Source organism: Lissotriton helveticus, chromosome 10 (assembly GCF_964261635.1).
Source record: "Lissotriton helveticus chromosome 10, aLisHel1.1, whole genome shotgun sequence".
In the NCBI taxonomy this organism is placed as follows: domain Eukaryota; kingdom Metazoa; phylum Chordata; class Amphibia; order Caudata; family Salamandridae; genus Lissotriton; species Lissotriton helveticus.
Genome location: NC_136071.1, coordinates 36,080,678 through 36,108,452, shown reverse-complemented (window position 1 = coordinate 36,108,452; position 27,775 = coordinate 36,080,678). Strand labels below are relative to the sequence as shown.

The following is a 27,775-nucleotide window of genomic DNA, read 5'->3' as shown; positions in this document are numbered from 1 at the left end:
AAATAGTGCTCAAAGACTAAAATGAAGGCGGTGTTATATAGCTGCAAGAGCACTGTCTGAACAGAGGAGAGGCAGCTCCATGTGTGTGCTGTGGGGTGCGACATTTCTGTCCCCTGCTCTTGCTGGCTGCTATCAGATGCACTGTGTACATAAACACAGCGTGGTGAAAGCAAACATGTCTGCCCAAAGAAATATTTCCCTCCAATAAATAACTGTGCTGTTTGCTGGGATTCCAAATAATATTTGCATGCAACCTACACTGTGACGTACGGCTCTTTTACTGCTAAACCACAATACGTTGTTTTTTTAAAACACTTAGTCATGTTCAGGAATGAAAAGATTTTATCGTGAGCTACTTCATGCCGCAGAGCAGGGGCACCCTAGCAGAAAGTGTGGTGGCATTTCATGTAAAGCACTCCGAGGCTTTTTGCAGGGTGTGGCGAGCTGTGCAGACGGAGCCTTCCGTGGCAGATTGTGAGGGCAGCGCACATGCAGGTGAAAAGTTCTCCGAGCACCGCCCTGTCCAGTGTGACTCCATAACTTGAGGACGCCGGGGGTAGTCCCCGCAGAGGCGTCAGCTGCCTGCGCTCTGGCCGAGCCTGGAAGTGGTCCAAGCTTCTGTGTGAGGAGACGGCTTGAAAAGTGCTTTTGTGTAAGTGGTAAAAACTTACGGACAGCGGATTGCGGGCCGGGGGAGAAGAAGTGCAACACGGCGCTGGAGCACAGGAAGTCCAGCGAGGGCCGGGAGTCCAGGAGCAGCGACCGCCGGCCAGCCCTGCACCCAGCAGCCGCCGGAGGCGGCGAGCGTCCACTGACGTCACCATCATCATGGGGCTGTGGCGCGCGGCGGAGACGTCGCCGTGAGCATGCACATCGCCATCTCCGACACGCTTTTCGCAGCGCGCCCTAACCGGAGAGACAGGAGATTGGGAACGCGCGCGCGGGGCCGGCTCCGATCGCTTTCCTGAGCGTGCGTGTGCCAGTCTCCCGTCTCCTGGGAAGCAGACCCGGCAACTATAGTATCGCGCCTGCGCGATGCGCATATGGCTTCGCCATATGTATCGCAGGCGCGAGACCTAAAAGGGAGCAGCCTTATCTTGCTTCTTGGAGCAGCAAGTATATTTTTGTGAAATTATTTGCTGAAAATAGAAAGGAGCCCCACCTCTTGGCTCTAAAATGCTGCTAAAATGACAATTTAACCACTTCCTGTAAGCCAGACTAAGTGAATGAGTATTGTCATCAGAAATGTTAAGCAGCATGGAAAGAAACATTCATGCAAGAGCTTAGGTTGAATCTTTCCTAAAGACCAGGTGATATCGAAAAGATCTGTCCCCTCCCAGCAGTGAGTAGTGATGGAGACACTTACATCTGACACTTCAAAATGAATTATATGCTGCCCTTGACTGTCACATGGAAAATATGTTAATCATCTGTGCACCAAATAACTTATGTTAAACTAAAGATATAAAAATAAGATTCCGCCTATGCCAACTGTGAGCTGATTTGTCTGCCCATCAAATGTCACTGCTTGCTATGTGGCGCGTACAGCCACCAGAAATGGTGCAATTTAGCAATCAAGCTTTGAAAGAATAAGTATACATTTAAAAAAAGGTACCGACAGCGGCTGCATTGAGGGGTGAATGTCTGAAATAATATATGTATTGCTCAACAACAGCAAATACGCTGGAAAGTTTACATAAAAGTTGTTACTTACAAGATGATGATGAGGATAGAATAATAATAAAGTGTGTCTGGAATTTATTACTTCAGCATTACTACCTATTATGACAATGGTTTCCCATTCAGAGCAATGATATACATTTTTTTCATAAAGGATATCCAGAATAGTTGCCATGGATCTTGAACTGTGAGCCCATTGTTGAACACACCAGCTGCAGCCTCAATATAGCCTCTAGCTCTCTGGTTGATATACCCAGGAGCTGGAACAACGTCCCATTTCCATCAGGACTACACCACCTCATCCCAATTTACAAAACAGCTGAAGACACAGCTCTTTAAAAAACAAACACTGCATGACGACACAGTAAAATATTTGTGTCCCTCCCTTGGTACAGTGCCACTGCATAATCTAAACTATCACGCTATTCAACAACAATATAACAAGATCATGCAGCATCAATATGGGGAGCACACTTGGGGAGGGCAAGGATTTGCACTGAGCTTGGGGTGTTCAATTTCTGTCCCGGCAACTAGGCGCAGCCACATAAGTAGTGCAGCATTTTTATCGGCACAAGTGGGGTAATGCTGGATGGTAGGACTTTGTGGATTCCTTCAGATTCCACAAAATTCCATCACAGAAATGTAAGGAAGATGCATGATTTCAGGAAAAGCTTGAGGTTTGCAGGGCACTGAAGGTAAGAAAACGTAATCAGATTAATGTAAGAAACACCACCCTGGAATCCTCTGGCTGTCTAGGTTTCCAACATGTCTGGTTTGTACATTTGCATGAGTGATATCAGAGCACTGCCCCAAATACCGCAGCTACCCCAATTGCTTCTTTATCAATGAAGCACTTTAGGGTCTTTTGTGTCTTGATCTCTCGGTCCACCCACACAGGTGGGGTACCATTCTTATTGAGGGACATGTGGGAACTCAGGGTAGTAGGAAATTTGTGGCTCATCACAATTTCCCAACTTTTCCCTCACAGAAAGGTGACGAAACTGTGTGTTTTCATTCAAAATTTGAAGTTTAAATAATAGGCATTGACCACAGCCCAATCCTAAATGGGACAAACCAGTTTTTCAACCCCTCCCCGCAGGGCCAGCCCGGGGGTATGCCTTCAATTTGCCACTGATGGTGGCAGGGAGGCCACTACACCACACGGATTTCTAAATGGTGTCACAACAAACAAAAGGAAGTGCTGCCCACCCCCTCCCCCGCCCACCCAATAATGGCTAAGGCCGTTATGGGGTAATGATTGACTACATATTGGCGGCCGGGCACTACACTAAATTCCCTGGATGGAGGATGGCATCCACACCCTGGACCAAATCCTGCATGATGGGGATCTGAAACCCTTCAACCGTCTACGGGAGGAGTTTGGCCTTCATCCTCAGCAAGCCTGGTGTCACTTGCAATTGCAGCACTGCCTGCAACGTTGTCTAGGTCCCCGCCCTTGGTCACTATAATCAACGCTGACAGTGGCCTTTTTGACATTGTGGGGCCGCCACAAGGGAGTGACATTGGGTCTTTATGGGGGTGCGCTTGGGCCTTCTCTTTTCCCAACTTTTTCTTCGCAGCGTCCGAGCCAAATGGCAGACCCGCCTGCAGATCACTTTGGGGAAAGAGGACTCGACTGACATCCTGAATGCCCTGAATAGGGGCACGTACGAAACCCTCTGAAATTTCTGCCTCTTAAAAACACTCCACAACTGGCACTGGACTTCGACAAAATTGAACAGAGCAGGACTCATATCATACATGAACTGCTAGCGATGCGCAGAGACACACTGTGATATCACTCATATCCTATGCGAGTGTGCCTTGATCCAGCCCTCCTGGTCCCATGTAGGTGATACTTTGGTAGCATCCATGCCAGTGCAACTTCCCTTCACACTACAGTCATTCTCCTCCACAACACTAGGGACTCTCCGGACCTGTCCCGTCCAAAACGTCACCTCCTTCACACGGACCTGGCTGGAGGCAAAGATATGAATCCTCCGTCACTGGAGGTCACCCGTTCCCCCTTCAGCGGAGAATTAGACAGTGGCACTGATGCAGACGGCATTGCATAAATGTGTTGTCTATAACCTCCAAGACCAGGCTGAGGTGTTCACGCAGATCTGGGCCCCTTTCCTGAGAGATTGGCCCTGCCATCCCTCATTTCCCACCGATCCTTCCTTGCATCCCCCTACGGACACTGGGTTCAGTGTCCCTACATGCTGTGTAGCAGACCCTTGCCATTTCTATGCGAGGCCTCTCATCCGTCCTTCACCCATGCCTCGCTGATCTCCCTTTCCACCCACCATCTTCCCCTTCCACCTCAACTATCATCACAGCCGTTTTCCTTCTACCCCCTGCTGCTCTTCATTCACCTCCCTGGCCCCAATTCCCTTTTTTGGTTTACCTTCCCTTCCCTGCCTCTCACCCAAGCCCCTTCCCCTTCCCAACCTCTTCACCTTCCCTGAAGCAATCGGATCACCCCCCCTTCCCCACCCCAAACTCACCTCCCCTTTCCTCCCCGTTTCCCAACCCCAATGCATCCCACCTCCCTACCCGGAGAAGGCAGACATACAGACCTTCCTTCAGAGGGACACCGCCTTCCTAATCTTACATTTTTGTACTCCCACGTTCTCTCCTCCACAGACATAAGAACGTTTACCCATCGCTCTCCCAGTGGAGAGAGCTCTACTAAAACGAGACCCCTCTCCCATTTATGCCCTTTTCTTTCCTCGACCCTCCATATCTATATTATTCAGCTATAGGGAGCAACTCCCATCTCCCCTCCCCCTTGCAGCAGACTTATCTTCTTCTTCTGCCCCTACCCCCTACAGTTCTCAAATAATTGATCTCTTGACCCTCCTCATTCAATGGGATATCCATATTTGCCATAGGCAGTGGCCTTTGGTTACATATGTGACGGACCTCTACTCTGCGACACAGTATTCTCCCCCTCCCTGTTCCACGCACTGCATTGTATTACTTGGTGCGTCTTGCCTATGTACCATACTGTGCAACTGTTGTGTGCTTTTACTCCAATAAAAAATTAGGACGTTAAAAAAAAGAAAACGGGTAGGCCAGGACTTAAGTGAACCGGTTCCCTCTAGGTCTCAGACACTGCAGTAATGTAAAAAGAACATGAAACGGGTCGCTTCCTGGCCTTGTATTCATGTCCTTAACTTTGTGTGCAAAAACACTGATCGATTTATAATCAATGAATATATAAAACATTAAGGTAATCCGTGCTGTTCTTGTTTAAGTTTTTTCCTTAATGCCTGCATACCTTAACAGTGTTTATCTTTTCCAAGATGTTCTGTGATAGTATTTTTTGGGGCAGTATATTAACTTTGTGTAGCACATAGTTGGAATAGCTTATATATTATGTTTTCTTTATTACAAATGTGTGTCAGAACGTTAAAGCTTTAGTTAGGCCTTAGTAAAACGGATGACCAGGCGCACACATCGGAAATTACTTTAAACATACCGTCAGTGTTCTGCAGAGCGGGAAGAACCTGCACGGGACATCATCTAGAGCATTTTACTGCCCCACAGGATGAATCGTCTCCACAGTCTGAAATATATAATGTTCTACATTTACCCAATTCAATGGTCCTCATTTGAATGCCCGGGAGAGGGCGAAAGGTTGCTTTGCTGCATTGTTAATCTGCTTATTAAATGAAAAGATCTTCAGAGCACAGGCTACGGAAGCAAGAAGCAGGCGAGGGACACCCAAGTCCTGTCGTGCAGCATGTATCCACGTGAAGATGTAGGGAGTGGTAAAATAACGCTCGATCATAAATATAACATTAGAATGCGGGACAAGAGGTGACTGGGTAACAGCTAACCCGTACGGGGTGGGGGGGGATTGTGTAGAGTGGGCTAAAATACTACAGAAAGGGCGGGTTAACTATGCTGTAGTGTAAAAGCGACGTACTTTTCCAGCGTCTTCTCTTCCCATCTGCCCGCTGCGTATGCTCTTCTGATAGACCAACGAACACGAATGAGGAAACCCGAAATGAACACAATCCAATTCCTGCAAAATCAGCACACTTTCATATTTTTGGAGGGAGGCAAGTGAACTGATTCAGCTGCTAAAGGAAATAATTCAATATTCAAATAGTTTCTCACATGATAAAAAAGGGTGTGTCCTCGCGCGGGCTGGCTCTGGCTGGCACCCCGGGCTGGGACGTGCTCGTGATGCCTTGGCGGGGCTTGCTGGGCTTGCTTGTGTGCTTCCCAGAGAGACAGGAGATTGGGAACGCGCGCGCGCGGCCGGCTCCGATCGCTTTCCTGAGCGTGCGCGCGCCAGTCTCTGTCTCCTGGGAAGCAGACTCCGCAACTATAGTATCGCGCCTGGCGCGATGCATATGGCTTCGCCATATGCATCGCAGGCGCGAGACCTAAAAAGGAGAGCTGGAGTTCAGATTTTTAAATCTTCCGGCAAACAGTAGGGTCCTCAAATAGTTCCTTGTGTCCTATTTCAGTTACTGTTGTTTCCCTGTACTGCAGCCACGTGATTATATACAAATTATCTAAATGCTGGCAGTCTTTTATTGAGTCAGTTAAACTCACTGTATTCCTCCGCCAGATAGAATACCATAACATGAGTGGTGCTAGCTTGATGCAGTCAGTCACGTAAGGCAAACCCAACTCTATATGGCAAATATAGTTTGATGAAGATTTGGGAAGGGAGACTATGGGGCAGATGTATCAAGCGTTTTTTTTGTCGCAAACGCTGCGAATTGCAAAATAGCAGCGTTTACGTTAAAAAAAAAACGGAAAATGTGATGTATGAAAAAAATCGTATTGCGAAATTAAGGAATCGCAAGTTTTGCGATTCCTTCATTTTGCGCTACCTTTTAAGGAACCGCAAAAAACGATTCCTTAAATGGTATGTAAGAAACAAGAAAGTTTGCGATTTCACACTAAGAAATCGCAAATTACCACCAACTTGTAGTTGGTGGTAATTTGCGAATTCTTTTACAAATAAATTTTTTGCAATTTGTAAAGGTGGCATGTGACGCTCATACATGCCCTTAGGGCATGTATGTACGCCATATGCGCACACATGTCAATTTCAGGGGGGTGCAGTAGGGTGTCCTTAAGACACCCTTGTACCCTTGAAATTATTCTCAATTTGCGATTAGCAAATTGCGAATTGCAAATTGAGAATAATTTCACATTCATGCCTATGGGCCTCCTGGCCCATAGAAATGAATGGGAAATTATTCCTTAATTGCGATTAGCAATTTGCTAATCGCAATTAAGGAATTTTAAGAAATCGCAAAAAAATAGCTAATTTCTACATACATACCATTTTGCAATTCTCAAATAGCGATTCCTTAAAAATCGCTATTTGAGAATCGCAAAAGGGTATCTTGATACATCTGGCCCCAAACCCTTAAAGAAACTATCTTCCAACTTTTGTAGTTGACTTACATTCGCCATGCCCCACATGCCTGCCGCATAAGAGACGGCAGATACTATCTTCGCTTTGTAAACAGTTTTAATTGTTTCAAGAGGTTTTGAGCCTAGCTTTCTAGCGAAAGCCAGGATTGCTCTCAAACTCCTCTCCATCACAAGGGACTTGTTTCCGACCATTTTTACCCATGATTGAATTTTATCAAACAGGACACCAAGATAAGGAAAGGATTCTACCACCTTCAGTTTACATGTGCCTATATGAAAGGGGAGTGTTCTTTTACCCTTAGGTACTCCTGCAGTAAGAATGAAAGATTTCGATTCATTTATCCGCAGGTCCAGAGAGGCCATAAAGGATGCATAGTTATTTATTCAGCGATGGAGGGCATTCCTGTTCTAGCAATTAGGACTGCGTCATCCGCATATACCAGTATCAGTACGTTACGGCTATCACAAATGGGGACGTTCGATGTTGACCCCCTGAGTGCTGCCTCAACCCCATTTGTGTAAATTGAAAATAAGAAAGGGGTGAGGCCGGACCGTTGTCTTACCCCCATGGTGATCTTGAAGCGGTGCGTGCATTCCCCATTTTTTCAGTAACGGACAGATGCTGTTGCGCTGGTATATAGTTGGGGGATGAAATTTATAATAGCGGCATCGATCCCCATGGAAGCCACCACAGTTTGGTGTGGGATACGGAATCAAATGCAGCACTAGGGTCCATAAATGTCATAAAAATCTGACCTCCCCTGGCATATTTTTCGGTAAATCAAACTTTAGTTAAGGCATTGGTCAATTGTGCCTTCCCCTCTTGAAACCCATATTGTGCTTCAATCAGTATATTTTTCTCTGTAGCCCACTCCTCCAACCTTTGTAGCAACAAGTGACCCATTAGCTTTGCGGTTGTGTCCAGTAGAGAGATTGGTCTGTAATTCTGTGGGTTTTCCTTATCTCCCTTTTTGAAAATCGGGATACAAATACTGGACGACAAGGTAGATAGTGGACCTTTTTTTGCTATTGCATTAATCACGTTTGTAAGGCAAGGGGCCAACAGGTCCTCATGTGTTAGAAATAAATCAATGGGGACTCCATCAGGACCCAGTGCCTTACCACCAATCCATTTTCCCAAACCTACTTTTATCTCTTCCAATGTGAATGTTAAATGCTCCGTCTGGGCACGGATTATGGGAGAATCTTCAAGTGATCCGCTCTCCACTGAGCCAAAGACCCGTAAAAAGTGGGCCACCCAGGCTTCTTCACCCACATGGGTATCCAGTGAAGGGGCCTCTGAGTTTTTAAAGAATGGAGCATTAATTGTATTCCAAAACTCGCTACAACATTTAGTTAGTGCTGCCTTTTCCAAGCTTTCCCGAGCCACTTCTCTCAGGCTTCTCTCTCTTGATTTTCTGGCTTCTGAATATGTTTTCCTAAGGGACGCAATTAATACACCATTTTGGGGGCTTCCTTTAAGTGCTATATGCAATGCTTCAAACCATCAATTTAATGGAGCAGCATTGGATGTTTGGGCACAGGTCAGGGCCTTTATGCAGGGCACAAGTCCCAAAAATAGAAGTGGGGGGACGCTGTCACCGGAAGTGACATCACGACAGGAAGTGACATCACGAAAGGTGGCTTGCACCATCGGGCTCATTGCCTCCCCTCGCTCACCCCTTAGATGCGATTGCATCTGAGAAGCCAACGCGTGAGCAGCGTGCTGTGAGCTCCGATCTCATCCCAGAGAGGGCAAAAAGTGAAGTCCATCTGTTTGGCAGGGGGGACGGCGTCCACCCGGTAGAATAAGTGGGCGGACGCCGTCCACCTGCGTGGTACCCTGACTCGAGCCCTGCCTTTATGACTTCGACAAAGAAGTCCCCGAAGCAGGATATGATTTGTTCAGGCATACTATCGGGGACCAGGCATTCTATGACAAGCTGCTTGTTGTTATTTAAAACTAACAGGACTATTTTTGCTTTATCTAATTGGTTATATTTTAATAGGAAGCTGTTTTTCCTGCCCAAAATTGGTTTGCAAACTTTTTGTGTAGGGAGGGCGTTACCTAACCCTGTTTCCATTGTGACACAAAGCAGTGCATGGTCACCAAAATGGGTTAGGTTAATTTCTGGTTGTTCAATATTACCCTGGAAAGTCTCTGAGACTATTTCATAGTCGAGTGTTGATTCGTAGTAAAAAAGTGTTTAGGTCGACCTTATTGATAATTGTCAGGTTTCTGTCAATTAGCATTTTATTTAAACCGTTGCCATATTCATGATGGGTGAAGTGGCGTGTAGGATCCTCGGAATTAGGGCCCTCACACACCCGGCCCGCTGGGTGTCATGCTTCATCATTGGGCATGCTCCTTATCGGGTCGGCGCTGCAATACCCGACGGGCACCCTCAGTGTGGGCTCTTTGGCGGAGATCTTTTATTCCTTGCTGTATGGTGAGGTGTGTGTAAGGGGCCCTAAAGTGTAGAAGTGTAGTGTAGTGGTTTCTAAAAGACCAAGTGAGTTAAAACAGGGAAATGGGAGGATCAGGGCAACTAATTTAATAATCCTGTCTCCCACCCTGATTAAAAAGAACTTAAAATGTCAAAAGGCGAGACATATTGGCTATGCCAATGCTTGTTAGAAACAGTCAGCCACACAGTATTAGGAGTTACATAAGAAAACTGGCCGTGAAAATGCAGCAATCTATTACAGACGCCAACTTTGGGGTTACAGAGACACGATCCAGAGCCTTTTTGGAACTTGGGAGTAAACAAGGTTTTGGTTAGGGTTCAAAAAAGTTACTTTTTATGACCAGAGTAAGTCCCATGCTCGACGGGTAGTCTGTATTTTTGTTATTTTTTAAATGCATGACTGTCGTTGTCAAAACGGGCAACAGCAACCTAAATCCTCCCCCCGTAACTGTCACACCTGGTGACAGGTTTGTTACTGATAAGTCTCAGTTGGACGCATTGACTTTAAAGGGATCACACAGTAAGGCAACTCCGCTTTTATCAAATGATTAAGTTGTAGCGAGAAAAACTGCCTAAGCTTTGAACGTCCTTATTATCTGAAGTGCTACCCGCTGGGACAGAGCGGCTCAGCCACTGCCCTGACCTTGGCTTGCTCTGGGAGGGGGTCGGTGAGACGTGGTACATCGATAGGATCGGGCAGAAGGGTAGGGTTGGAGCAGAGTCATTTGCATATGAGTCCTCCACCTCAACCATAAGGGCCCGCCAGGCAGTTTCCGACGCTCCTTGGACCTGGGTCCGTGTCAGCCCGCACACGGAGCTCCGAGGTGTGCTCGGTGAGCTTTGCCCGCCTCGCAAAGTTTGTAAATAAATATCGGCGGCCTGAGAGGAGGGGTCCTCGCGTGGACACTGCATGCAAGTGCGCGAGGTACCAATGGTAGCCCAGCCGCTATTCCAAAGAAACCCAGCAGCGAGGGGCGGCAGGTTAGGGCCTACCCAAAACAGTCATGCTTTCTGTCCCCTCGTTTTCCCAGGTGCACACAGTCAATATAGTTTTATGCGGGTATAGCGGTAGACACATCTCTATTTTACTTTTATGAAGACCCCGTGCCTTGTGTAAGGGCATAAGTAAACCGCCTGCCCTCCAAATGTAATTGGACGCACCCTTGCAGTGGTGCAATGCCCGTTACGAAAAAATAAACAGAATTATTACATTAAGTTCTGTAGTGTATTGGCATGATTCTGCTGAAAAGGTCATCATTTGATCTGCACTGTTACACTTTTTTAAACAGAGAGAAACGCATCATATAATTGTAAATGCAACAAGCGCAGAAAGCCAACCGCGGCCGCGAAAGTTAAAGCGACGCGGTAGCGAGCAGAGGGCATGTACAGCGTTTACCTTGCGGGAGCGAGCAGCGGCGAGCGCGATTATTGCTAACAAATGGCCCCGCTGCTCGCTCCCACAAGGCAAACGCTCTGCATGCACGAGTACTCATTGGAAACAGTGCAAAACATGCACGAGTTGCCAAGAAAGTACAGTGCGATGCCAAGAGGTCCCTCCTAATCAGCGCTTGTGCACTGCGTAGGCGAGACCTAAAAATGACTAAATAATGAAGTAATACTATCACAAAATGTGCCGCATAATGCTACATAATTAGAAGTTTCTTGACGCATAATTTATTTAACCCTGCCGACATAATTTGACCCTCTTCTACTGCATAATTTCAGTGGCCCTTATAATAGCCCACATATTGGGAAATCACCAGCCTTGCCCTGCTAGTAACGCCAATGCGGCTTTTAGATGCCTCCCTCACCCCCCCTAAAAAATAGGGAGCCTTGAGGGAGCTGTCACTTATCTGAAGGAAAAGTAGGGAAAAAAAACAGCACCATTCTCCTGCAGCCCTTACCTGCAGCCACAGGTTCATAGGCACAGACAAAGATGGCTGCCCGGGCATCTGCCTCTGAGGGAAGCTCAAACAGCCCCAAAAAGAGGAAAAACGCCTGTTTACGTTTTGCTCCTTCTTTGGCTGATTGTGTCCCTTGGCGTCCCCTTCCCAGCCTTGGAAGCTGTGATGCTGTGGGATACGGTGAGTGAGACACTGGTCGTCGCGGAGGGACGCTGGGCCAGGAAGTGCTTCTGGACAGACGTTCTTGAAGCTGTGATCTGCCTTGGTACTAATTACAAAAAGCTGATGTTCTAAAGTTGTATCTGGCCTTTTCTTCTCTGCAGGGCGATCTTTTCAGTGTGACCAATGGGTCTCCAGCTGTGAGAGCCAGGACAGTACCTCTTTCGACACACATCTGTGCATCAGTCGCAGCGCATCCTATAACTGCCCCAACATTCTGGACAGGAATGTCCAGAAACCTGATTTTCCTTGTCTAGGTAAGTTAATCAGACTCTGGGCCTCATTGACAAACCCATTGTACCGCCGGTGTCACTTTTTTAGATCAACCGGCGGCGCAGTCTTCCTGCCCATATTTACAAGACCGCGTAAAGGGGCATTCCATGGGTGTTGCTGTAGGTGTTCCCTTCCTGCACAAAAACAATCCTGTATGCAATGCAGGCACCCTCACACCATGGTGCAAGGGTACCTGCATTGGCGCTATGTAGCAAAATGTGTAGCAGCGCAGGCTGAAATGACAGAAATGCACCGTATTTCCTGAATACAGTGCATTCTGGCCTTTCACATTGGCTTACGGCAGCGCAGCAAGAAGACTTGCAGTGTTGCCCTGCGTCAGTTCCACGTAAATGAGGGCTAAAGTTTTTATTATTGGATGGTATGTCCGAGACTCCAAATTCATAAGACTGCAGTTGTAACCTCTGTTGTAGATGCACGGTGTGTCATAAGTATGCCCCTCTGTACTGCATTTAATAGCTATACCCTTGTCTTTATCCACAGCTCTTGGTGCCACTGCATGCCTCGGCGGAGGAGATGATGGCATGCTCCATCCAGAGAGGCCAGACCAGCACAGCAGAGAGATGGCGACAGCTACCACTGCTCCCAGGTCAGACCGCTTCACATTACCACAACAGTCTACTCAGCCAAGTCCCAGCTCTGTAGATCTTCATGTCTCACATCTGCTGGGCTGTGGCCTGACCAGGAATTTGCAGCCAGAAGAGGATGAAGAAGACTCTGCACTTGCATCGTGCACGAAACATCTAAGCAAGGATCAAGGACTCACAGTCGAGAGTTCAACATCTGGGCCTCCTTTTCAACGAGCAACTACCTTCCATGGTGCCTTCAACAACAGCACGCTAGGCTATGTCAGTTGGCACAAGCCCCAGCAAGAAAAAGGAAACCCATCTCTGCCAGTGGGTGTTCCAGGGGTTTCCTGTGGTCAGATGGGTCACCCTTTTCTCAATGTTGCAAACGAGTGTATAGAAGGCGTTGTGCCAGTGAAGTTAAAAACCCAGCGGGGTGTGGTTCTGCAAACTCCCTCCATCCCTCCACCAGGAGACCCTCTGTCCTCCAACATCAATGGACTATACAACTGCGCCGGCTGTCCTGACCAAGAAAGCAGTAGATCTTTGAGCTTGCATAAACTGCAGATCTCACCGGACTCCAGTTGTGGCAGTCAAGAAGACTCGACTTGTCAGACTGGCCCCAGCCAATACACGACCATCGAGAATGTTGTATGCTCGTCTCGAGGTAGGTGTCCCACCTCTGCCAGTCTATCTAATAGTTGTCTATGTCGTGGTCTGTTTGTCTGCATGTCGCTGTGTAATGTTAGTCTGCTTCTATCACCGTTACCTAATGAATGTTGTATGCCATCATCCAATGACTAGCACTTGTTGCGTATGCACTCCATGTGCCTGTGTCCAAGACCTTACAGCATCAGATGCAAGGTGGCATTAAATGTGGCATTAAGACTGCTCTGCAGGGCTGCCAAACCTGGGCACATGCCTCCCTTCATTCAAGGTTGTTCTGTTAGTTTCCTCTTACCAACTGCAAGTCAACTTCCAGTGAACACAGCGTTGTCCTTCAGAATGTGCCTGTACCTTGGTATAAAATAAAGCAGCTTGAAGGATCTTCCCTTCAGACATGTCCTCTGTGGCCTTCTGCACCTCTGTTGCTTCTTTCTGCACTTCTCTTGGTTCTTTCTGCACTGCTGTTGCCTCTTTCTGTATTCCTCTTGCCTCTTAGAGCACCACTTTTGCTTCTTTCTGCAATTCTCTCTCTTTTTTCTGCACCCCTCTTGCCACAGATTTAAGGGAGACCAACAGTTTACTTCAGAGAAGTGGTTTACTTCCCTCTCAGATAATTTGTTGGGGCTGAGCTAATTCTACAAAAGAGAGATCCATGCGCTGATCATGACTGTGTTCTTCAGGTACATGTATATCAAACTGCTCTCCGTCACCAACTTTTAAGAGCCTGGAGCAGAAGCTTTTAACAAGACCAAGACGAGAGAACCACAGGCGCCCGCTGCAAGAACCTGGCCCCAACTCTATCAGGCGCCACATCCTTAAGTCCTTCTTCTACGAAGTGGACAGAGACAGGAGCCACACGTCAATTCTTTACTTCCTCAGCGGATGAGACTTGCATTCACAACGGTTTAGCTTCTTCAGGTCCTGAGGCAATCGGATGCGTCCAGGTAGTCCAAGAATAACTTCCAGTGTCCAGGGATGGAGCCCTGTGGGGCTGCTTTTTTGGCTTTTGTAGGACACCAGATACTGTTCAACCGGAGAACACGTATTGTCCTCACTGGTCTCCGAACCCAGAGTTTGAAGACTTGATACTGGACATGGGCTGGTACCCCAATGGGTCTCCTCAAGTTAATACCACTTCAAAGGTACATATCTACTTAAAAGCCTTGTTTCCGGGAAGTGGCTGCGCCCATGAGACCTGAGCCACTGGTTCTCACTTGTAACCAGGGTTTCTTAAGTCCAAAGGTGTGAGCTTTCTCACTTTTTTCTCCCCCTTCGCTTCCCTATCCATTGTCTTTCCTGCTCCAGTTTTCCTTGATGGGGTCCTGCTAGTTAACTTTTTCTAGGTCATTTGACTTCTGCTTCTACAGCTCTAGCTTTATAATTTCAAGGGCAGCTGGGTCAGGGGGCACACACGAATTGTTGCAGGATAATTAGGGAAGTAACAGGGAGCATAGGATAAGGGGCAGTGTTATGGGGAGTGGGTCAGTGAGGCATCTATTCCTCACCCCTTGCAGTGCCTAGTGGTTTTACAGTCCTGATGGCCTTCGTAACCGGGTGGTGGATGTGCTCAGTACTTGAGCTCATTATCTGATAATCTTTGCAGGGGCGTAGCTGACATTGGTGCAGCAATTGCAGTGGGACCAGTTCCCAGAGCCCCAAAGGACCCATTTAACCCTGGTAATTGGTATATATATATATATATATATATATATATATATATATATATATATATATATATATATATATTTATTTTTATTTTTATTTTATTGAATTTTCAAGTACAAAACATAAGAATAAAGACAAAAATCAATACATATCTGAAAGGAAGAGACAAAACAATAGGAAACAAATGCAAATCACTAGTATCACAATCCATGGATAAAAGAATTGCTATATTTCACTACTCCAGCAGCAGTCAAAGAGGTAATTTTACCTCCTTGCATAGGGTCCAGGGCATCCTTGCTACTCTACTGTCTCTTTGTGCTCAGGAAAGTATCCATACCTTTCACAAACTCCAGAAAAGTGGGATGTTTGCAACCATTGCTTCCTTGTGATTGTCTGTGGTCTATGCTTGTGTTAGTCATCCCTTGATGCTGTAACCCCAGGTGGGGCAGGACTGCCTGTCTGGCCCCCTCACATGAGTGCTGTTGGTTTCTCTCCACAGAATTGGATCCTCTTTGGGATGAGGAGACCTTGACTGCATTTGGGAAGCTCAGAGATTTTACGCCAGAGGAATTGAAGACGGTTTCCGAGGTTTTCAGGACCGATCAGGTTAGTTAATGTATCGCCTACCTCGGTTCATCATCACCTCTCAAAGGTGCTTAGTCTGTCTCGGTGGGGTTTCTGGTTCTAGAACACTTAACCAAAATTAATGTGGTTTTTGATGGACGTCATATCGATGTAATTTCTGCTACTCCTAGCATTTTGGTGAATTGACGTCCATGTAATGTTTCTAACTAACTTTTGTCTCACAGGATCATTTATCCAGACACTCAGGGGCAGATTTATTAATATTTCCTGCAAAATAATGCAGTAAGACACCTGCATGAAAGGAAGAGTGCTGAATGCACCTTATTTTAACATGGTGTATTCCTGTCCTCTCCTTGTGCTCGCGGACAATGTGCTGCCTTACGCCAATTCAGGGTCTGTTTTGTGCCTGTTTAACCTTGATACCTCGTTGGCCCATGCTCAATAGATATTGAATACTGTGTGTGACCACACTCCACCTTGCTCATTTAGTATTCAATATCCCAGAAATCCCTAGACACCTTCTTGTGACAGGCAAGAGACGTGTATTACGGTCAACTTATTGAGTGAACACTCGAAGCTGCAGTATTCTGTATCCAAATTGATATCCCTGATGAAGGCTTAATAATAGCCGAAATGCATTGGATGGATAAGTTTGAAGAATGTGATTGAATACAATTCAATTGGATTTGAAAATCAAATGCTTATAAAAGAATGAAGGAATTCTTGAAAACAATGAAAAAATAAATGAATGTGAACTTAAAAACGTTGCGACTAATTGGAATCTATTACTAATTGAGTTCCCCCTTTGGGATGAAAGAGCTGTGACTAGGGGACGTCTCCCAGACGGGACACGCTGTTGAATTTTGTTTTGGATGCACCCCAGCACGGAGGGTGCACCCTAGAGCACGCTGGAATTGATAAAATAAGATAAAACAGAGTGTGCAAGTGGGACAAACACACTCCACCTTGCTCATTTAGTATTCAATATCCCAGAAATCCCTAGACAACTTCTTGTGACTGGCAAGAGATGTGTATTGCGGTGTGCATTTTGCCAACCACTAATGGCGAACACTAATGCACGTACTGCCATTCACAAGATGGTGTCTTGCTGGGCCGGTGAGTATAGGGATTGCACCTCTGTCATCACAAACCCAGGTGTAGTATCCTCATGCCATATGAACAGACCCAATGAACACCGCTACTGGCTAGCTCTGTTTGTTTTTGGTATCATACACTCTCTGTTACAGTTGTTCCTGTACTTCTGGGGGAGCTTGACTCCACCCATCTGTCCCTATCCTAGCCCGCATTAGATAGTCCCTTGTTCCCCTTGCTTCCTGCCTTTTTCTATCTCTCTCACAGGAAGTGGTTTTAGTCCCCTGGCTGTCTGACCTGGGAGGATTCTGCACTGCAGGGTCCTAGTGCCCCTCCCCCATGACACCAGGCAGGCACTAGTTGGTTTTGATTATACTGTACGATTCAGCACAATAATGAATGAGTGAGTTTAACAATTTCTTTCAGGCCTTACGCAAGGGTTTGATAAACTCTCAATGGCAGGTCTACAACAAAAAACAAGAACCCAGCTATAATGAGGAGACTAACCCTCCACAGGAAAAAACTAAGTTTTCTTGTAAAACCCTCACCCTCCAGGGTTACCCCTTGGTGGCATGCTTCACCATCGGGTCCATCCCGTTCCACTATGGAGCGGGGCGTGCTGTGACCTACGATTTACGTGGGAGCACTTGAATGATTATACAATGAGAAAGGAGATAATATCAAAAAATTAAAAAATAGGAGTGGGGTGTTTGTGTGCTGGAGTGAATTTTACAAATTTCTGGCTAGTAGGTTTATCATATTTATTCTGACCTCCTGTCAGTATGATTAAAAAGGGGGGATTTAGGAAAGAAGGGTTAAATGTACCTGCTTCCTAAGAGGTTGACATGTTTCTAGCCATACCCCTATTGGCTTTTCATCAGGATCTAGGGGAATAAATGATGGACTGTGCGATAATTACTGCATTCGGTCATTTTGGATTTTTTGGGATGCAATATAAAAAAAAAAGTTTGGGCGGTTTTATATAGCACAAACTCAACCCGAAGGTATTGAAGCGCTTTCCATGAGCACCAGTTGTGTTACACAAAGACACATTAATTTTTGGTTGACATGGGGAGATTAAGTGATTTGCCCAATCATAAAATGTTGGGCCGACGCAGAGACTCGATCCTGGTTCCCCAGTTCCAAGGCCGGCAGCACTGGCCTTTAGGCCACATCCTCTCCCCAAATTTGTAGCATCCGGCAGGGTCTACTCGTAACCAGACACGTAGAGGTGTCTCAGGCTCCCTTCAGTGGAGTATTTTTCTCTCACCTCATGCTGTTGGCTGTTTGGTGCGTTATTCTGCCTCCTAAGGGGTGTTTGCATTGCAATGCATGAGCGTCTATCGGACATCTCCAAAGTACATTGATATATCTCAAATTATTTAGCTCATTCATGCATCGTATACAAAAAGAAATCTCGATTTTGTTTTTTCACTGCACCAGTCAGCAAAGTCCCTGCAACAGCAGCTCTCTCTTCTCCCTCACTCTCTCTGCCCCCCCCTTTATTGTACAGGTGAAATGAAACCAATGATCCAGCAACCAGGTATGAGTGCCTTTGTCTCTGCAGCGAGCTCAGCATCTATTAAGGGTGGAATGTGGGGGCTTACATTGGACCCGGAGTAGGTGTGGGCTTCAGAGGGCCCGATTCACAGGACTAACTTAAGACAACATCCTAAACTTACTACCATTTTGGTATTCACAGAAGGCACTTACTCATTTCGGTATTCACAGAAGTTAGGAGTCCTAACTTTAGGACTCCTAAATGCCTTCTGTGAATACCGAAAGTCTTTACGTTAGGATTTTTCTCAGTTTAGGAGTAGTAAATGTAGGACTCCTAACTTTAGGACTCCTAAACTGAGAAGGATCCTAACTTAAAGACTTTCGGAATTCACAGAAAGCATTTAGGAGTTAGGACTGCTAACTTCTGTGAATACCAAAATGAGTAATTGCCTTCTGTAAATACCAAAATGATTAAGTTCCTTCTGTGAATACCAAAATGGTAGTAAGTTTAGGATTTTGTCTTAAGTTAGTTCTGTGAATTGGGCCCAGAGAAGGCAGTTTTGTGGCCCCCACACTCCTGCCAATTCGGATGCACGTGGATCCTTTGGGAAGGGCTGTGCCTGCAGAGCACTGCACACCATGAACTCTGAGTCAGCTGGTGTTGGTGCTGTATTCAGGCCATTGTAAAAAAAATGCCTTCCGGTGCTACCACAAATGGTTCCTGCTTGGTTCCCAATTGCAAATGTTACTGATAGAAAGGAGGGAGGACACAAGTGGCAACATAACGTTTAGCTTGAGACTCTGAAAATCCTTCTTACTGGCACACCAAGCATTAGCAAACCCAATAGTCTGTTTGCATGTGTCCGCACATTAAAGCCAAACCTACTGGATGCGAATAATTGCTTTTTTAATGAAATCCAGTAGTCTTCCTCACATTTCTTAACAAGCATTGGCAAAGCCAATAGGTCTCGCCTTTGCAAGAGGTTCTATTTCTGTTTTCTCTATTTTACAGTAGTTGTGTGGATAGTAAGTGTAGATTGTGCTAATAAAATGTTTTGCTGATTAAGTGATGTATGTTGAATGTTGTGTCTGCCTCGGTAGACCTATTGGCTTTGCAAATGTTTTTTTGTCGATGTTAGCCAGCTGAAGCATTAATGCACTGCACTTCCTCAACAGCTTTGGAAACTATTACCGCAGATTACATAAGCTCCCTTTGTTCAGCGAGCTATAGTACGTGCTTTTGTTAAGCGGTTTTAGCACAGCACGCAGAGGCTTGGTTCTTTCAGTAGGAGAGGGGATCTTATTTTAGCCTCTATTCAGTACAGTAGGTGTATGTATAAGGTATTTATATATAAATCTAATTAACACCTTCGGCGCTCATTACGAGCTCAGCTCATCATGAGGCACAGTGGAGCTGTGCTCATGACGAGCTGAGCTCGTCATAACCGCCGTGGAACACCCACGCGGGGATAATTCCACTCCTGTGCGGGGCGTTCCATTGAGTGGGTGGAGCTGTGCTCATGACGAGCTGAGCTCGTCATAACCGCCGTGGAACACCCACGCGGGGATAATTCCACTCCTGTGCGGGGCGTTCCATTGAGTGGGTGGAGTCGTGACGCGCTCAGCCCGTCACAAGCACCGCGCGCAGCCCCCCTCCCCCCCGCACCGCGGGGAAGGAGTTAAAAGGCAGCAGAGCGCTGTATATTGTTATGGCTGAGCCCTCACAACACATGATAGAAGTGGTAGCTGTTTTGTGGAGTATTGCTGATGTGGTTTGACGTAAAAGTGTGACTCAATGTCCGTAAATCAATCACCTCTTGCAGCATCGACTCTGTGCAACCCGTCAGACAACCTGAGTCACGTGACGTAGAGTGAAAAAGATGAGTTAGACTACTCGCACAACTGCTTTCCCTGCTCCTGAATGTTAACTTTTGGAAATGCGGGGTAGCTTCAAGACTGTGCACTAAGAGTTCCTTTTAAAAAAAAATAGCTGTAAAGTTTGGGGTGTGGATAGATGGTTGCGATAATTGTAAATGCATTGTGCCCTTGTGTGATGATTGGCGGTCTCATGTGTGAGTGGTGCTCTCCATTGGAAGCAGTTGTAACAAGGGATCAGGAAGCTAAAGTAGAGGGGAGGAGTTGGAAAGAGCGGCCGACGACTAAGGGGGCAAGCAGCGATGAGGGAAGGGGTGGGTGGACGAAACCGACCCCCTCGAAAAACAGCACATTTGACTAGATAAGGACAAGATTTACAGGGCTGTTTACTGAAACAGCGCTAGGAGCATCAACACTACAAAGAAACACAAGCATTGGCAAAGCCAATAGGTTGCACCTATGTTACTTCTTTTTGCTTTGTTATTCTTTTATATTAGTTTTTTATTGCAGTCTATGTTTGTGTGTTCTTTGGGAACTACTTGTTTATTTAATTTCATACTAGTGTGTGGCACGACGCACTTTCACTTTTAGGTATTGATCCCTGAACTTCACTATTTCGACCACTACATATCGAGATACAGTGATACAATTTATCATGAGTTACCTCTGATCATGACTTAGATGGATTTGTAGTATTCTACTATGCATGATACGGATGCACTTATATATTATTGCATTAAGCCCTGACTAAGTTCTATTAGTTGTTGGAACGAAACGTGGTGGCTGGATTTTGTTGGAATTGGTGGATGAAAATAAATAAGCATATTTGGAAATAACCTCTCCGCCGCGGCAGACATTCCGCCGGGGTGCGGCCGAATCATACGCGTGGGCAGATCGCATCGAAAAGGTTAACTTATTGGAAATGCTTTGGACTTCTTAACGGTGCACCCATCCACTTTGCTACTGTTGTTAATCTGCTGGACAGTGGTACTGAACAACGGCAGGTACCGGATGAGCAGTGCACAGGACTTTTTATTATTGTGAATTCTGAATGAGGTGTGTTTTTTCCAGTCCGCCGTTGTTTCAACGGTTTTGTTTAGCTATGCTGTTATTTGACCGGCCTATTTAAATTTGTAAAGTTAATTATAATGATGAATCCTTTTTGTTAAAAGCTTTTGTGTTTTTGTTTAGCCACACAGTAATTATGTATTTCATCTGCAACTGTGACTTTTTCTGAGCATACCTATTACTGGATATAAACAATTACCTCATTTGTTCTTGCAGGCACTAGAATCAATTTTAATGATGGAGCTGGTGCTGTGTCACAGGGGTCAAAAGGTCTAGGACACTTACTCAACAACTATTATTGCTATATTTTATTGCTATATTTTACTACTAAACAAGCAGTCACAAGTGCAATTACCCTGCAGGCACTAGGGTCTTGATTTGAATGGTGCAGCAAGTGCAGTGACACAAGGGCCAGAAGGTCTAGGAAACCCACTAAACACTGATTATTGTTATATTTTACTACTAAGCAAGCAGTCTATGCAAGATTTGATGGCTTTGCCAATGTTTTTTTAGTCATCTTGTGCAACCACGCAAGTTGCTGTGCAACATGGCTTAAAGTCAAGAAAAAAAGTGTGATTATGCAGCCAAAGTTGACCGTGTTATAATTTTTTTCCAGCATCCTTCGTAAACGGTCATAAGTATAAAGCGAGACCACGAATGGCCTAAAGTGTGAAAAATAAAGGCACAATGTTAACAGTGTACCAAATAAACACCTAGGCAGCATGGCGGTACGGTTATGCAACTTTGGAGCTGGGAGCTAGAAGTGGTTCAACTAGTTAAACTCGTCAGCCATTCCAACCAAAATTGGGATGGTTTTACGTCTGTGCCAAATCAAACACTCTTTGGAAAAGGACCGTCATCATCTCAAAACATCCAACTGTATCCACAACTAAAAAATGTAAAAAATGTTTGATATGCTAGTTCCTCAATTAAGTCGTACTCAACATTTCAAAAGCACAAAACTCAGCCAATTAACATTTTTCGGTCCTGCAGTTGTATAAATTTGATAAATGAGGCACGGCTAACAATTGAAATATCGACCAGGAAAGAGCACGTAAGGAGGAAAAAGCCATATGTATTGCTGTCAATAAAAGGTGCTGCATCTTGGAAATAACTTTGGGGCATATTAGCAAGAAATAGCAATATTTATAGCTAAATGCGCTTAGCGCATTTTTTTTTATTGCTGCCTATTGCTGGATATGTTAGCGCAGAAAACCTGCTATTAGCAACGTTTTTCTCCATTGTGCTAAAATATCCAGCGGCGTTAATGCGTGAATATCGCTGAATTTCCAGCGATATTCACGCATTAACGCCAATGGGGACTTAACCTGAAGATCCACCTCCCATTGGATAAACAAGTAAGTCATGTTTTTAGCAGGCGTTAGATTATAGCGATAATCGCGCTTAGTGCGATTATTTTTATCGTTATGCCTGCCTTGCTAATAAGCGATAGCTGTGTTAGCGACTGCTTTCAGTCGCTAACAGTTTGGGTACGCCCACTTTGCATGTCATTAGCGATAAATATCGCTGACATGCAAAGCGGGCCTCAAACCGGTCGCTATCGCCTAAAAGCTGTAGCTAACTGCTGTTAGCAACAGCTTGCTAATAGGGCCATAAAAATATCGCCACTTTAACGGCAAAAAGTGCCGCTAAAGCGGCGATATGGCCCTTGCTAATATGCCCCTGTGTTTCTAGAAAGCATAGTATAAAAGGACCACCAATCAAAACATCTGATCACGCTAAATTTCAATGACCGGAAAAATTACCAATTCAATAATTAACATCACACAGTCGAACATCTTCATATTATGGCACACGCAGTGCAAAATATAAGCAAATTATAAACATCAAGCCAGGTCTGTAAAATTAGCATATCGTTTGTTGCACAAGTTAGTTTGTAATGTCAGCTGAAACTCTGGGGAAAGGGTGTGGCATAACGGCCAAAGCTGTCGACTTTTGAACTGTGGACAGTCTATTTGACACACTTAAACATCAGCATGGGATTATCAGGGTGCGTTGTAAACAGGTTTGCCTCATTTCTCCACAACAGGACTCAAAGAATCAAGGTTAACCACTCCCTGTCCAATACCACTCTGGTCACATTAGGGTTTCCACAGGGGTCCACCCTCTCACCTACTCTCTTTAACCTGTACATGGAGCCTTTAACTGAAATTCTAAAATTATCTAACATCCAATACCACCTGTACCCAGATGACACCCAGCTATGCCTAAAAATCTGTTCCCCCGAAGATGAATATGTTACTACTCGATAATTTACATTGCGGTATGTTACATCGCAGTTAGTAAAACGCAAGTCGTTACACCGACTTGCGCTGGAGGGTGCTGAACTTAGGAATAGTATGGTTTACTATTCCAACTCCAGCCTCCGTAACAGTAGGGAAGGTGTTGGAATAGTAAATCATACTATTCCTTAATGTATACCATCCAGCGCAAGTCGTAACAATTTGCATTGTAATGACCGCAATGTAAATGTATTGCGGTGTAACGATCACGTTGTAAAGGTCATTCGCCCCCCGAAGACATGCGATCCCTCAACATAACTCTAAAAAAAAAAACAGAACTGGCTGACCTGAAACGACCTCAAACTAGACACACCCAAAAGCGAACTCCGCTTATTCGCCCAACTCAAACAATCCCTCAATATCGAAGAATGGATGAAGCATCTAACAGCCCTTAACGGCCTTCCACTCATTATAGATTCCACAAGATCACTGGGAATAACCCTTGACAAGGATCTTAATATGCAGGAACACATCAGTTCAGACACCAAAGGAGCAAACTTTCAAATGAACGTACTGAGAAAAATAAAGCCCTTCCTTCCCCTTGACGACTTCAAGTCAGCGGTGCAAGCTCTAGTGATCCGCAGGTTGGACTATGGTAGTGCAACCCTCTGCGGTCTGTCTAGATCCAATTGGCTCCACTAAGGGCATCCCTTAACTCTGCTGCAAGGTTCATCACTGGATCCAGAAGAAACAACGACATCACTCCCGATCTGAAGTCGCTAAACTGTCTCCCTTATGAGGCAAGGATACAACTGAAAATTGCTTGCATGACCCATAAAGCCCTACACTTCAACCCACCGAAGTACCTAGCTGAATAACTTGAGCTGTCTGGTGGTTGCAGATCCTCTGGAAACTCGAACACCCTATTTCGAAACCTCAGAAATTTCTGAAAAAGAAAACCTACAACCGAGCTTTCTCGGGAATGGCCATGAGGATTTGGAACTTCCTGCCCTCTGAAACCAGAATGAACTCTTCAACTTAATCATTCAAAAAAGAAGTCAAAGTGCTTTTGATGAACAACTTTCTACCCTAGAACCCATTGACTCCTATATTCGGGCACTGAGATGATTTAGTGTCGACACACAAGGCTATTACTCTCTTGCACTGTCCTTGTTTATTAACTTATTGGCCTTTTCCTGATTTACACCGTATACAGTCAGCATATATGTTTGTTCTACCTGTTTTTTTCTTGGCTAGCAATTTGTAAAGCGCTCTGATACCCTCTAGGGTCAGGTTTGCGCTATATAAAAATTTACAAATAAAATATAACAATCTCCCTGTAACTAAAAATGAAAGTGTCCATATGTAATGCAACTGGGTCCTCATATAAAACGCTCCAATACCTTCAGGTCAAGTTCGCTCTATATTAAAGTACAAAATAAAAAATAAAACAAAGAGGAGTTCGAGTCTAAACACATGCACTCATATGGAGTGTGGAGACAAAGGTAAAGGATGAAGCGGGGCCACCAGGTGTGAGTCTCGGCGGGAGGCTCTACATACATAGCTCCCAGGGGACGAACAGCCAAATTAAACAAACAAATAATGTGTTTGCATAAAAAAATGATGTATTTAAAAAAATTATGGAAGTCTGTATGCAATGTTACAGAATGGATGTCAAGATTTACAGGGCTGTTTACAGAAACGGTGCTAGGATCATCAACACTACAAAGAAACAAAAGGGAACCTTCCCAAAACACAGGATGAAAGGAATTAAAACAAGCACTGGCGTTGGCAATAGGTTTCGCATTTGGAAAGTTGGTGCTATTGGTTTTGTAAATAACATTGTATATTTATATATTGTTATTGACAATGCCAATAACGATATATAAATATAAAATGTCATTTACAAAACCAATAGCTCCAACTTTCCAAATTTCCTATTGGCAACGCCAGTGCTTGTTTTAATTTTTTTAACTGCAACTAAATGATACCTATATACATTTTCAATGATACAGTAGAAGAAAATAATGCAAAAGTAGCCCAAAAAGAAGCCCCCCGCCAGGCATGGATTTTTAAAAAATGTTTTAAATGAAAATAACTGAAAGACACAATGCTCGTGTATTAGCTTTAACATTTCTTGTCACGAGTGCTTGCCACTTTTGTGGTTTTAAGTAGAGGATATGTCTCTATTATTGTTGTTGTGTTCTCATTATTACGATTTGCTAAAGGTGTTGATAATGAAAATATCTTGAATGTTCAGTGGTTTCGTGCATTATTGAGGTTATATGGGGTTCTCTTTGTGGTTAGTGGATGCGGGGGCGCAGGGATCTGTGCTTGACTGTTTGCACTGCCTGGATGTATGTGTGCGTTGCTAGTTGTCGAGGCTTGTGTTTATCTCACTGCAGTGATGTTGACAATGACATAATAGCCTATACGTGTCTCCTTGCGCTTTCTGATCACCCACTCCATCCACTTCGCACGACTCCTTTTTGTGGTCGGTCGTAGAAGACATATTTTGGCATACACTTTGCACTGTATTCCTGTCAGAGGCTCTGATCAAACAGAGAACCAGCACATGACAGAGAAGCATGAATGTTGGCAAAATAATGGAGCCTGCCTCGAACCAGACCCCATGTGTTTCCATCTTAACAGGCCTTGCCAAGTCAGGCTAAGGCCACCTTGCTGGTCAAGATGAATGAATTGTCCTTCCACTGCCTCCCGCTGAAGATGTGAGTGCCTTGTTGAAGAGAGGGTCTGGGTGCATGGGTTGCTGAGTTTCAGTTTGGGGCGCTGGTAACCACCGATATTCTCTGCACGGGATACAAGGGGGAGGGGGTGCAGGGTTCTGTGCATGCCGTGCAATGGAAGCTAGTTGTTCTGCTACTGCAGTGACGTCACGCCGTATGTCAGACAGCTGTGTCTAGGGCTGAAACGTGAGCATTATAGTTATAATAAAGTGTGCGTGATATCACCCCCTAGAGTACATCGGAGCAGGATATGGGGCGGTGACATCCAGTGGAATAATTGCTGACTTTTTTATTACAGAACTATGTCTCACAGGAATGTTTTCTGTTAATCGTATCAGCGATGGTGATATCAAATATTTTGCAAACCTGTAATTAGTTAGAAGAAAGCGTCGTTTAAAAACGTGACTTCGGTGTGACTAAAGGCACAGCAGATGTTTTATGTGCACGGAGGGAAGCCGGATGGGGGCGGGAGAGCCTGGTGGGGGGGGCGGGAAAGCGAGCGAGAGGAGAAGTGTGGCAGTTAAAGTGTGCGTGACATCACCCCCTAGAGTACATCGGAGCAGGATATGGGGCGGTGACATCCAGTGGAATAATTGCTGACTTTTTTATTACAGAACTATGTCTCACAGGAATGTTTTCTGTTAATCGTGTCAGCGATGGTGATATCAAATATTTTGCAAACCTGTAATTAGTTAGAAGAAAGCGTCGTTTAAAAACGTGACTTCGGTGTGACTAAAGGCACAGCAGATGTTTTATGTGCACGGAGGGAAGCCGGATGGGGGCGGGAGAGCCTGGTGGGGGGGCGGGAATGCGAGCGAGAGGAGAAGTGTGGCAGTTAAAGTGTGCGTGACATCACCCCCTAGAGTACATCGGAGCAGGATATGGGGCGGTGACATCCAGTGGAATAATTGCTGACTTTTTTATTACAGAACTATGTCTCACAGGAATGTTTTCTGTTAATCGTGTCAGCGATGGTGATATCAAATATTTTGCAAACCTGTAATTAGTTAGAAGAAAGCGTCGTTTAAAAACGTGACTTCGGTGTGACTAAAGGCACAGCAGATGTTTTATGTGCGCGGAGGGAAGCCGGATGGGGGCGGGAGAGCCTGGTGGGGGGGCGGGAATGCGAGCGAGGGGAGGAGAAGTGTGGCATCCGGACTTCGGTGTGACTAAAGGCACAGCAGATGTTTTATGTGCGCGGAGGGAAGCCGGATGGGGGCGGGAATGCGAGCGAGGGGAGGAGAAGTGTGGCAGGCGGATTAGGGAGATGCGCGTGCTTGTGTGGTCACGTGACCAGCTTTTGTGGTCACGTGACTCACATGCACTGTGGAAAAACCGCAGTGGTTTGACGAGTCGATCGAGCCCTTGAATTTTCGCCTATTACATTCGCAAGCGAATGATAATAGGCGAAACCTAAAAATAGTGTGCTTATGCAAATTGAGATAGACAAAAGTGAAAAGATGCAAGTAATAGGCCACTGCACCCTGGAAGGGAGAAAGGCAGTAGGAGGAGGGACACAAAATACAGATAACCCATATAGAAGCAAGCTCTTGGGAAGGGCACAAAAAAGCAACAAATCAAAAGAAAGGGGGCGGGCTGTAAGCCCACAGAGTGGATACAGCATGTCTTGAAGAGACAGCGCATGTGCTGCCTAGGCGAGACCTAAAAATAGGTGCTCACAGGCTTGCATGCAGAATTAAGGTGAACGCTGCACAGATGTCAGGAGCAGAAGGATTTTCAGCTTGATAAATTTTTTTTAATCATTTTTATAAAGCACTTATGCCATTTCTAAGTGCT

The 27,775-nt window shown here is 45.3% G+C and overlaps 1 protein-coding gene across 2 annotated transcripts in view; it reads left to right on the top strand.

The window, feature by feature from the left end:
- Positions 1-27,775, top strand: part of LOC144785834 (uncharacterized) — a 103,241-nt gene that overhangs the window by 43,439 nt on the left and 32,027 nt on the right. Inside the window, exons 2-4 of one of the 2 annotated variants that reach the window (XM_078664680.1) lie at positions 11,785-11,937; positions 12,455-13,204; positions 15,368-15,474. In XM_078664680.1, the coding sequence (XP_078520806.1) occupies positions 11,785-11,937; positions 12,455-13,204; positions 15,368-15,474 (1,010 nt within the window). The remainder of the gene's footprint in view (positions 1-11,784; positions 11,938-12,454; positions 13,205-15,367; positions 15,475-27,775) is intronic. The other variant, XM_078664679.1, reaches the window with a different exon arrangement.